At 39.0% G+C, this 13,072-nt stretch overlaps 1 protein-coding gene across 1 annotated transcript; it reads right to left on the reverse strand.

The window, feature by feature from the left end:
• Window positions 1-3,718: 3,718 nt before the first annotated feature.
• Window positions 3,719-9,486, reverse strand: LOC104409054 (vacuolar protein 8-like; the record flags this gene model as incomplete). Its single annotated transcript, XM_010018834.1, has 4 exons — window positions 9,261-9,486; window positions 6,043-6,162; window positions 4,894-5,013; window positions 3,719-3,838 (listed from the first exon to the last, which is right to left on the reverse strand). Coding segments are annotated over exons 1-4 (586 nt in total), but the record flags the coding sequence as incomplete, so codon positions are not given.
• Window positions 9,487-13,072: the final 3,586 nt, after the last annotated feature.

Below are 13,072 nucleotides of genomic sequence, written 5' to 3' on the forward strand. Positions count from 1 at the left end.
TATAAAATGAACTATATATTATAAAATATTATATAACTTATATACCATGTATACAAGTATACTACATATGATAAAGTTATACTATGCTATGAGATATAATATGATTTAGGAAAAAAAACTCCTTTTAGTTTTACTCCTTTTGTTTTGAAAGGTACTGAAGGTAGCCTCAGCTGTGCTGCATAGAAGAAAATCTTTCTGTAATGCTCTTCCCTGCCCCTCTACCGTGAGGACATCAAAACATTTGCAAAAAATAACCTGCTGCCACACTGACACTGCTATGGTCCTCTCCTCTTTATTGTCTTATTTATAATCTGTAGAATATCTGTATTTGTATCTTACAAGCACAGTTTTGAAAAAATAATGGCACAGTTTTGAAAAAATAATGGCACAGTTTTGAAAAAATAAGGTGGTGTTGGCAGTGGTGTTCTTTGAAGTCTCTGTGATTTAAATGGGAATTAGACCAATGAAGAGTTCTTTTAATATCATGGTATTCTGCAGATTATTTTATGAAAGGAAAAAGCAAAGTCCATGGTCTACAGCTTCCGTTGTTTAGATAAGCCAAACTGCCACTGAAGACCACAGGAACTTTAGTTGAGCATTGCTTCATTTTTGTACATTTCTAGACAGTTAAACAATGGCCAGTCTCTGGAAGTTTGCTGAGAGAAACATGAAGCAGAAAAAAGCAGGAAATATGAATGGATGAGCTCAACTTTTCAGGTGCCAACTAACTTAGAGAGTTAAGAGAAAAAAGTCATTATTTTTATATGTGGAGTCTATTATAATGGGGAACTGACATACATGGATAACCCAGGATATTCATTCAAGTATACTTCAGCCAGTGTTAGTTTAGTCCAGGACAAGTCTTTTCTGCCTTCATATGAATTTTTTATGCTCAGGAAAGTGTTTTTAGAAGGGAACCACATATTCAGATGCTACTCTGAAGTGGGGAAATCAGTAACATCTACTCAAGTTGGGTTTGAATAACTCACCTTGAAACCTGTGTTTATAAATTATTTCTTTCCATTCTCTCCCACTTGTGTGCTTGAAAATTCTCTTGTTGGTACAACTTTGAATGTGTTCTACACTCAGTGCATCCTACCTGTTTAGCTTAATGCAGATGTTCAGGCCTCCCTAAGCCCTTGCTGTGAATGTTTAGTTCTGTTCCTATATAGTCTGAGAATAATTCTTACCCCAGAACTGATTACTTTTACTCAGAAGACTGAAAAGATGCAGATAATTGCAAATGTGCCTGTGTCCTTTTGCTGTGTGGATAAACGCTAGTGTTGGAACAAACTGTCCTTCAAATCCTGTTCATCTGAATAGGTTTGTTTGCTGCTTTTATTTTTAGCTACCTACTGCAGCAGGTAAGTACCAGACAACCCAGCTTACGTAAAATTTGCAGTCACATTACTAAACAGCTTCACTCTGTACACAGTCTTGCATGCTCACTGCAGCAGAATTAAGACACATTACCTTCTTGGATTTAGAGTTTTAATCACCTTAAAGCTACCTAAGGATCTACCTGATTTGGTTAAACCACTCTGAAGCATGAATGGCTTACTTAAAGGACATGACTGAACTGGACATTTTTCTCAAGCAGACCCTTTAGGATACCAGAGCCTGGAGTTAAAATGAACTCTAGAGAATTGTCTCTTGTTTTAGTCTCATTGCTGTGGTACCTAAATATAGTCTGAAAAAGATATAAATGGATCTAGTCCATCTAAATCCTAAACTGGGACAGAAATCCTCAACACTGATCCAATCCCAGGCAGTAACCCAGCCTATGCACTTACAGGATCACCTACCTCTATTCTATGTCCAGCAGATGCCTTCCTATCTAGTTTGAAAGCTCCTTGAGTGCTTAATTTGAACTACTTGTGCACAGAAGTACACTGGCACTTAAGAGAGTGTGCAAAGGCATTAGGTGAACATCCTATCCAGAGAATGAAGCTGGACTGAATCTGGAGTGGCTGAGGGTTCCCTGTACTCTGCGTTAAAGACTGAGACATCTAGAAGGGTGGTAGTGTTTTCAGGACTAAGGATTGTCCTTAGGTCCCCAAACACGTTGCTTTCTCTGTGGGCTGCCTAAAACAGATGAAGCGATATCTCTCTGCAGATCTTCAGGATAACTTCACTGACCATACATAAAGTCCTTCTAGTGCCAGGTACCTAAAACTTTAGTGATGCCACATCTAATTTAGCCATTTCAATGAAGCAATCTGCAGTCCACACAAAGTAATGTAGTATACAGAGTTCTTAACCTGACTGTAATAATATGCAATGCTTAAAAGTAAGTTGCAAAGGGAAAAGTGTTTAAAAAATGGCAAAAAATAATACAAAAATAAAATGGAATAAAATGCAGATCAGCACTATCATATGGTTGGATCCTGCTTATCCACTCCCCTTTGCAACTTCCCAGGCTGGAGAGGGAAGCTGGTGGAACAAGCACTATATGAAGGGAAAGAAATGTTATTCATGGTTGTCATACATGCCTTTACACAATCTGTACAGTAGAATTATACAGTTTTCAAAAGGTAGAATAAGCCAGACTGACCTGATAACCTTTCTTTTGGTAACTGTGGCTTATCTGTCTGGATGCCAGGAAAATATCTATACCATGATATGAAATATGCATAGTTAAGTAAGAGAAGTATGTGACAAATGCAAGTAGTACATGGTGGACAAGGAACTGACTAAAAGCAAGATGGCAGCAAGTTTTGCTAAATGGAAATTCCACATATAGCCTGAAAGGATGCTATATATGGAATTCTACAAGGACTGGTCTGTAGTTGGCTTTGAACCAGAAAGTTAAAACAAAGGTGTGAGCACAGCACTGTCAATGCAGTGGATGACCAGAATATTTTGCAAATAACAGACAAGTTAAAAGACTGAAGCAACAAAACCAGAATTAAACCTTACAGTACAAAATGCAGGCAAGTGTACTTGGAAACATTTGTTGCAGACCCTTAATTAATTGGTGTCTGCTGGAAACAGCAGCAGAGGAGAAAAACTAAGCTGACTCAGAGCTGCAGCATGACAATATCACTGTGATGCAATCACAAGAAAAGCAAGTGTTATCAAGAGACATACCATAAAACATATTTCCCTGGATGCCACAATAGAAGATACAGGTAAGACCCGAGCTGAAATACTGCACATTTCTGGTGACCTCTCTTTCAGAAGACGTAAGTTAAAAGTGGAACTTCTGCAGCATTTGAGTACATCTTAGGACTGTAATAATGCCTGAGGTCTGTGGTATCACAAAACAGCAGATGCAATTCTATGTTCTTTTTCTGGAATATACAATTGACACCCAGAAGGACTATGAAGATGAACGGAGAGCCTCACTTACAGGAGGAGCCTTAAATTTCAGTCTAGTAAAATGAAGGAGCCTCATCAGCATAGACATCAGAAAGGCAGAACTGCTGAAGCAAAAGCCAATGCAGATGGTAAATAAAATAAGCTGATCATGAATATACTTAGGTTGGAAATCAGAAAAAGGTTTGTAATCATAAGAGAGTGAAGGTCAGAAAGACTGATAAAAAAGATCTTAACTGGAATCTCAAGAGGTTGAATTTATGATGTGGGAATACCAAAATTTGTTGCTGCATCTTATGACTCTTACACCAATCACAAATAGGTTGTTTCACATTGAAATATGAGGTAAGAGTTGAATGAAATCACTGCAGAGGATAAAGGGAAAGCATGGCACACTCACCTGAAACAGCCAAAGTCATGGTGCAGGCACAGGAATTACACTGGACAGTGGCATCCTCTGACTCAAGCAGATCCAGAATTGGCTCAAGTAAACCCATTTGGACAACTAATTCTTTGTCAACTATTCATAAATTCAAGAAAAAATGGACAAACAATAAATATAAACAGTTAATGCCTTTGTGAAGATAATATATTTCCCTTTGGTGGCTTTGGGGGTCTATACTATGATTATGCAACATAGGCCAAAGATGGAAAAAAATTGAAAGGCACTCACAGTCCCTAGCTTGGTTTGCTTGATTCCTCTTCAGACTCATGAAAGAGTGCAAGTGGTTCTATTTCAGAAAATCCCAAACTTTTCTGCTAGCAATTCTGGTTTCAAAAATAAGGTTCATTCTGAAAAGTGCAACTGCAGCACTAATTTTTACTTGTAATTAGTGGCATGGTATTTGCAGCAAGATTCTTTAAAACAAACAAACAAACAAAAGCTAGCTTTTTTGAAGACCGACCCTGTCTTCTGCAGTTATGGGCTAGTGTAATGGCATACCTGTTGTGGCCCAGGTGCCAGGGAGCACAATGGTAGATGCAACAAGGACTCCATTGACATGGTGTGGGGTGTTCATACCCTGTCTATCAGTACGAACTTTACTGGGAAGTTTTTCATCTGCAGCTCCCAGATCCAGTATCAATTACATTTGCCCTATTAGCTACAGAAGATGGTGACTTCTATAACACGATTTTTTAATTGTTTTTTTTTTTAATCTGCAAGCAATTTAAGACCAAGGTCCAGTTAATAAATAAGAAGAAAATAGGCACTGTCTCGTAGGCAGGATGTATTTATAAGAGCTGTTTCTGTGGCTTGAAAGGGTAAGTGGTGGGCTCTTGATCCAAGAATGAAAATTATATAGGTGTTCCCACAACTTTGGGAATAATTTATCAGCCTTTCCACATAGATCTCTTGCCACATGATCTAATCTAGTTGGAGGGATGTGGTATATCCTGGTGCCACTAGAATCTATGTGGTTTGCAGATAGAAAGAGACTCACATCTCTCCTATCAGGACCACAGAAAAAGGAATCTGGATTTGTGTAGACCTGGGTGTGTAGATGCGCCCTCCTTCTGCCTCACTGACTGTAGAGATGCTTTTTCACCTGAAGAGAGAATGTGTTAATTACTTACTATTTCCTTCTAGCAAGAAGTTTACAAGGGACAAAGAAGACATCTGCTGCACCTCCAGGTCAGCAGACCGTAGTAAGGCATAGAAGGGTTCCAGATGCTCCACAGGCAGGGAGATGTTCACTGCAGGAATGAGAGGAAATAGTCAGAAATCTCATTGTTCACTGCAGTCACATTTTTCTCTTGTTGGTTTTAAGCCTCAGGTGCTCCCATATAGAGGCTGAGAGGTATTCCACTTCATTTAAATCCATTGCTACTAGCAAAACAGGGCAAGTTTCCTGAAAAGGATTTGAATAATCAAGTACTTCAAAAACATTACAGGAAGGGAAGCAATATGCCTTGCTACCAAACAAGTCATTCCACCCCACAGCAGCTCCTCATGTGGTGGCTATCTGCACTTCTTATCCAGCAAAAACCCCATGGTATAAAGCTATCAAGCCAAGTGTCAGAATATTCCCCTTGAAGTAAATGTAAATCAAAATAAACAAAAATAATAATAAAAATACATGGACAGAATAAAAAATAATAATAATAAAAAAGAAACAGAAAATAAATAAATAAGTAAATCACAGCCTGCTTGTTGCTGGGATTTTTACCTTTCTGTAGGACCCAAAATCTTGCTGGAATTTTGTTTGGCATATCTAGGCTGACTTTCAATTGTTTACAAATTACCTCAGTGCTGCCTTGCAATAGCTGGGACAAAGAACACCTGCTTCATAAATTTCCACTACAATCTGGCCTCTACAGCTTTGTCCTCTTCAAAAAATTATACAAAACTATACATGATCCATTATGTCCATTTCTTTGCACTGTATTTTGACTGTGCTGTTCTCAGGAGATTCAGTATACACTGACTCGTAACTACTTTGGGTTCTGTTGAGTTTTACAGAAGTGTTACAATTACATAAATGTCAGTCTTTTATAATCATGAAAGATACCTTCTCATAGCAAAACCCAGAATGATTCTGCCCACATGGCAATGACAGCATTTCCATTTTTCTTAGCAAACAACATAGTATGAAAGAAAAAACAAAAATAAATTTGATTAATGAATCAAAGGGAGTTTCACAGTTGGAAATAGTACTTTTCCAACTAGTACTAGCACCAGTTCATAATTATGTGAAAATTTTCTAAGGCACTGAGATAACTTACTGTGCTGACTCATATGCAAGTAATAGAGGGCAGCAGACTGCTGTAAACCTGGGTTTTCTGAAAAGGCTAAGGTCCTCAAGGCTTCCAGAGGGTCCTTTCCAAGTGGTGACATTTCAAAACCTAAAGATGTACAATGACAGCACAGACTCAATAACATCTGAAAATGGTTAGTTTGCCAAAAGAAGTTAAAATTTACAGCCAACCAAACACACAAGGATTTTTGCACTGCAACAACTCCATAGAGCCCATCTATCTTTATTCATGTTTCAATGAGCAGAAGCAGTAAATGAACCTGGAATAACCTGTCCTTGCCAATGCCTCTTGTGAAGCTCACAAAGCTAGTGATTGGAAGCAAGATAAATTATAACCTTTAGACACTTTTAAGCTATACAGTATAAATGCAGGTGTTCTTGTTCACCATAAAAATTTTTATCGTTTCCTGAATCACAAAAGATCTTTGTTAAAATATATTTACTGAACATGATGTATATATTTCTAATTTACTACATTTTAAGTTCACCACGTTTCCTGTCCTGGGTATTACAATAAAGGATTTCAGGAAATAGCAACCCGGTTTGCAAATGGGCTTGCCTCAGGCTCAGATCTGTAGCATGAGCCTACCTGTTCTTGAGTATGATAGTTCCCCTATGAATAAACCAGATGTTCAGCAACAGCCATCAAGCAACAGCAGTCATGCACGACTTCTGTAAGTCACTATATAATGTCCCTATAATGTGTGGAAAAAATATGGGCCATTGAACCACTGCTCAATAGCATAAAGTGTTTGAAAAGTAATGAAGTATAAATTGACTGGTGGAGCACACAATTGCAAGATGTATTTTCAGACAATAGATTAAAGCAGTGCATTAAAGATTGAAATATCTCTGTGAACAAGATCTAGCTACTTTACCTCTCATGGGATAAAGAGATAAGAGGGATGTGAGGGGTGTGAGCTTTCAGGCTTCACTGCAAAATTCAGCCAATATCTCAAGCCATTAAAAGCTGCTGACATGTCAAGAGTAGCAAACTCCTACTTTCAGGATTAGGTAAGTGGGCTTCACAGAAGAACTGCTTCATATAGAGGTCAATTTTGTTTAATAATTAACAATACACACAGAGGAAAGGACTAGCCAGTGTGCAAAAGGTTTTAGAAAAAAACAAACCAACCAAATCTCTTCATGTGGTTTAATTCTGTTCCTTACTTACCGACTATCTGTATCTCCCTCTATGCTATCTGTATCTGCATTTTTGTTTGGAAGAGAGGTAATATATATATTATGCTATAATATCAAGTATTTGCTGCCCTAGCTAACAGCTGAGCATGATGATCAACCATGAAATCTATCCTTGCACCCCAGTTGTCCAAATGTTGGCTCCCTGCTTATTAGAATTTGTCCAGAATTGAGGCTGGCTTTGAGCCACCTCAGAATAAACTACACATTTGAGTGCCAAGGTAAGAGGCAAGTGTCTTGTTTCTCCTTGTGAAGCTTCCCTGCGTCCATCTCTCCTGGCAGCAAATTTTGGACACTCAGAGAATTAACGTTGGTGGTTCTTCCTGGGTGCTGCGTATGTTGTATCATGGACATTGGAATATCCCTAAGAGCACAAGCTGCCATCAGTGTACTGCTGTCACAGAAGCTCTATGCTCCTGTTGCTGTACCCCAGTTCCTGAGTATCCAACACAAAGCAGCCTTTTCAAGACCCATCTCAGAGAAGAAAGGATTTCTCAAGAAAAAATACACTTAATCTTTTCAGAAAGCACCAGAGAGTGCTGCAAAGGGTCATTCTGGCCTCAATTCATTTTTTTCCAGACGACCCCTTCATTGCTCCTGATCCATCAACTGATCTGAGATACTGCCAGGAGTATACAGGAGTATACAGTCAGGAGTAATCTAGTCTTTAGAAGAAAAGTTCAGCCCTGGAAGATCTCCACTGTCCATTAAGATGAAAGATCTGGATATGGATTTTAGGATTTAGACAGTGCTTAATGTGCAACAATTAGTGAACTGTATCAGCAGCACAAGACCCCCCCACATTCATAGGGTAATGACACCAGCTAACACCAGCTGAGGCTAATGCACGCATGTTTCAAACAACTAGTGTCACAGCAATTATTCCAAAGGTTTTTCCATGACAGATCATTTCAAACAGCATTAACTGTCACACCAAGGAAAATTGTCTCTTCTGGTCCCCCTCACAAGATGGTTTTATGTCCCTGGAAAAGCAAGTGAAGAAATAGTAGTTTGTGTTCCACACCCTTCACACAAATGAAAGTAGAAGGCTATGCAATTTTGTGTAGTAGCTTTAACCTAGGGTTGTTAAAGCAATATACCCAATGAGCTGTGAGACAAAGCAAAACCAAACAAGCAGTGGCCCCACCTAAGCTTGAGACAAGGAATGTTTTTAGGTTGGACAACTGACAAAGCACACTAATCCAAGGTGATACTCTCTGCCTGCAGGAGTGAAATATAAAGAGTTTTCCTATTGATATTATTGTATCCTAAGACAGGATAGAGAGGACATCACAAAAGGATCTACAGAGGAATTAGGCAGGTAGCCTAAAAAGCAGGGGAGATACATGAAGAGTTATGGATCTACTTTTGATTCAAGCAGAATCCCATGATTGTGTTCAAGCCTTGTGTTTAAAATGTTTGCACAAAAGCACTTAGGCAGACCAGTTGCTTGGAATTCTGTGAGCCCAACGGTGCTTGTCCCAGGGCAACTGTGACCTTTCCCATGCATACATCGCAGACACCCCCAGTGCAAGTCCAGGTGTTCTGCAGCCAGCAGACAGGGATGTGTACAACTGAGCCAGGACCACACCACGATTTGCCTGCTCACAGCTTGGCACTCATGTAACGTCCAGTGTTGGTACAGCTTGTTTCCAGCCTTGTGACTTCAGTGCCTGACTTCAAAAGTTAACTTCAGGTACTAGAAGGACTCACTTTTGTGAAACATATTTACCTGGGTTAAGTATTAACAGTGGTGGCAGAGCAAGAAAGTGACTGACCATTTCTACCTAGATTCGACTGTTACACCACTTGAGCCCTTGGTGTCCTGTACACAAAGAAAACGCTCTATAGCTCTGGCCTTTCCTATATCATCACCAAGCTGCTATGTGCCATGCCAAAGCAGTTCAGTCAGCAATCTCTTTTCAACCCACAAAGTGAATCTCCTTGTTTTTTCACAGCCCTTTTGGAAAAAATAAGCCCTCTTACCTGTTTCAATATGCTGCAGAAACTCCTGTGCTGTCACCCTCTCATGAGGGTGCAGGATGGGTTTGTACAACTGCCTGGCTTTAGAGCTGTTTTGTTTTAAGCAGAAGCATTTGCTTATCAGGGTTAAGCATTCCTTGATGCCGCGTACCAGGTCGGAGGACATCCTCTGAACAAAGGCAATGAAGTCCTGCAGCAGCTGCATGCATCGTCCACACAGTTGACCCATTCTGGTTCCAACAGCAGCACAAAGCAAGAGGAAAAGGAAGGAGATGGAAAGAAAAGCTTCTTCTCAACTTGTCCACTTCTTGCACTTAACTTCGTGTCTTAAGTGTTTGTCCCGTCTTACAGATGTTAACACCACACCGTGCACAGCTGCTGTAAAGCAAACAAACTTCTGCATCCAAAAAGCTACACTGCACAATAAGGCTAGCTTTCGTGGATCTCCCAGAGTCTACAAAACATTATTTAAAAAGCTGGGCTGGAGCCACACTCAAACACCCTCTCCTTACTTGAAGAAAAAGGAAATGACAACCTAAGCACTTTTTGTGGAAAACAAAGAGAGTTTAACTCCTGGAGCCTTCACCAAAGCCTTCATGAGGCTAGAAAAGCTCTGGGATAATGGAAAACCCCTCCTCAGTTTTTGTAAGGCAGCTTTCCACATGAAAGGAAGGCACCACCTTGTTTGCATGTGTACATGCTACAACTGCCAATGGGAGAGGAAGATCCAAAAAAAAAAAAAAGAGCATGTGAACAGGTTTTTCCAGTTTTTGCTGGAGCACAGACCAGAACAAAGGCCCTGCTGGACAAACAGCTCATAACCCAGTCACCCAGTCAACTGAGACTTTGCAAATCAGCAAGAAGAGACAACTGGGAAAAAAAAAAATACAGAGGCCAAATAATTTAGAAGTATGTTTTCCTCCTGTCAATCAAATCCTGCAAAGTGGGCTGGATTAAACTAGCAATGGGAGGATGCAAAAATAATCTGCAGTTTTCATGCAGAAAAAGGTAGCAAAAGGAAAAAGAGCAGTTCTACTTTTACTCCATCCTTTTGCTTAATTTACCAGCCTGGTGCATGTGCTCACCCTTTGTTGAACAGGTTTACAAATGACCTTGGTCTAATTAGTATAGTATGAAGTGTCATTTGTAATATTCTTGAGGTTTCCAGTAAAAGCTGGTTTGATTCAAGATCACCTTCATTAGGCAACCAGTAGGTACTTGTTTGCTGAGTGTTCATCACTTTTATTAACTTCTCTTTACATGGATTTGATGGATTTAACTATTGCATTTGATATATTTATTGGAATGTTTTAGCCTCACTGTCCTTTAATACATTTGAAGTTTCTCAATAAATCATATTTGAAAATCAACCCTTTGTTCGGCACCCATCTCCAAACACTGATGTACAGGCTCACGCAAATCCCACTGGTCTGTCCAGCTACTGCTGTTTCTTCTCTTACTTATACATGATGTAATTTTCCTAAACACAAATACCATGTGGCACAAATAAACCCATCTACACCCATAAACCAAAAAATTATGAGACCTCTATTACACAATGCAATCCATCACAAAGAATCAAGACTTTGATTTTGCTATCTACTTCCTTGACCAGTCTGCAAACTCACTGAGTTCTCATCTCTGTCTGGCTTCTTAATATTATCAGAAGTGAGGCTAACTTTCCTATTTTCTCACCTTTTCAATAGAGATCTTCTAAAGTATATGGAACCTGTATGATTGTCAGGTCCTGCTTCTGCCACTGCTTGCGTTTCACCTTTTGCACACGATCTTCCACCCTTCATCTTCCATCCAAAAAGCAGTGAGGTGGCAGACCATGAGAATTCATCACATGCATTTTCTGTCTCTTGCTCTGTCCTGTCTACAGAACTCTTAAGTTTTAAATTGTTGTGAGATCTTTTTTTAAGGTAACTGGAACTGTAAAGCACTGAGATGAGAAAAAACAGGTCTGTTTCAATGAGACACTTGTTAGTAATGACTACATTTGTGTAACATTCTTATTAAGCATTTCAAAATGTATTACAGACATTGAAGTAGCTTTCCAATGTATCTGTAAGGAAGATATTCCCAAATGGTTTAAAAACAAGTTTCAGGGGTGCTGTGCTCTTGTAACTCCATTTGAAATAAACGGGAGTTAAATAAATGTACAACTGAAAATTAGGCTATAACTTGCCTGAAGGCGTAAAACTCAGGTATCCCCATGCCTAGTATGATGATTCAGTCAGAAAATTGCTCTTTGATTTGAAACCACTACTTGAAAGCCAGTGTAGAAAGCTGATCTGTGGGTCTTCCAACCTCCTCTGAATTCACAACAGCTGCTATAAAGGTGAAGGTTGCAACCATAAACCCAGTGTTTTTGATTAGTTATGTGACCTAGATACGTTTCCTTATCCGACTGAATAAAATTATCTGCCCAAGACTGCAGAAGTAGAAAAGGTAAAAAACACTACTCTGATGGTGTTCAACCATTTTGCTTTCATTCTTCTAAAGAACACATTCCGAATAGTAGAAGCCCCATATCCCACATCCTGGTATTTTTTTCCACGAGGAAAAAAATCAGTGCCTTTGTAAAGTGTTAAAAAAGCCTCTCCAAACCATTTCCATTCAGCTGTGTGCAAAAGAGACTTCCAAGTAGTAACCTTTACTGCATGAAGACTACTTGGAATTCTGTGTAACATGCATTTGGAAGTTTAAATCTACTTGACAAATAACAGGGGAATGCTGTAGCTAAATGACACTTGAAACAGAGAGCTTCCACTGGTCCAGCATTTCATCTGCTGTGCAGCTTCTCTCCAAGGACAGAAAATACGGGTTTGGGGCACAGTCCCTTAAGCATCTGACACTTGCAGTAGGTTTGTTTTGTTTTGAATTAAGAACAGAAAATCTAAAAATATATTTATTACTGAATTCATGTGCCATTTCACTCATGCAGCATGCAACTGCTTGAACCACTTGTTGTAATAAAAATTCCTTTATCTAGTTGTCAGTGGTGCATACTTCTTGATTTTGTTTACTCAAAGTTGACTGGCACTGGAGAGATGTACACAAATGCTCTTTACAGTTCTCTTTCATACATTACTTAGGGTCTCTTCATTCTAACAGGCCAAAATCTGACATGAATATTGGAAAAAACAGGTCAACAGCTTTATTTGAGCTGTAGTAGCAAATGCTTCCCTTTTAAAGGAAAAAAATTATAGCTCCAGGTTCCATATTTTACCAATACTTTAAACACTGTGATTTTAACCAATGGAAAAAAGGATTTCTGGGGACCATAGGAGAGAGACAGGGATTGAGAATGTACAGAGACTTATTTGACCTGTGTGTCAGTCAAATAAGAAAATAAAGGAATGCTTAAAAAGCAGTAAATTGAAAGCATATACTTATACTATTCAAGTATCCAAAACTGTAAAAAAAGGAACTAAATAAATTTGGATTTTATGAATTCGACCCATGTAATTTTTTGTTGCAACCTTTGTCTTATACATGTTTCTGTCACTCTCTTCTCTCACTCTTCTGTTCAGTTTAGAAAGCCGTAAGGTGATGGCTCTGCATTACTGCTTGGTTAACAACAAATCTGATTTAAAAGATGATAGCTCCCCTGATGTATAGCAGGTCTTTATTGTCCTCACTCCTGCAGTTAACGCCTCCTCACTTGTACTAAATCAGTGCAACTGCTCTTTAAACAAGATTTATTAAATTTGTGGCTTCAAAATAACAACAACAAATAATCAACAGACCAAAGGTCTGAAGTTCTAAAACCGGATCTACCATTGACAAAATAGTTAAATAAAATAAGG

Source organism: Nestor notabilis, unplaced genomic scaffold, assembly GCF_000696875.1.
Source record: "Nestor notabilis isolate BGI_N333 unplaced genomic scaffold, ASM69687v1 scaffold33297, whole genome shotgun sequence".
Lineage (NCBI taxonomy): Eukaryota > Metazoa > Chordata > Aves > Psittaciformes > Psittacidae > Nestor > Nestor notabilis.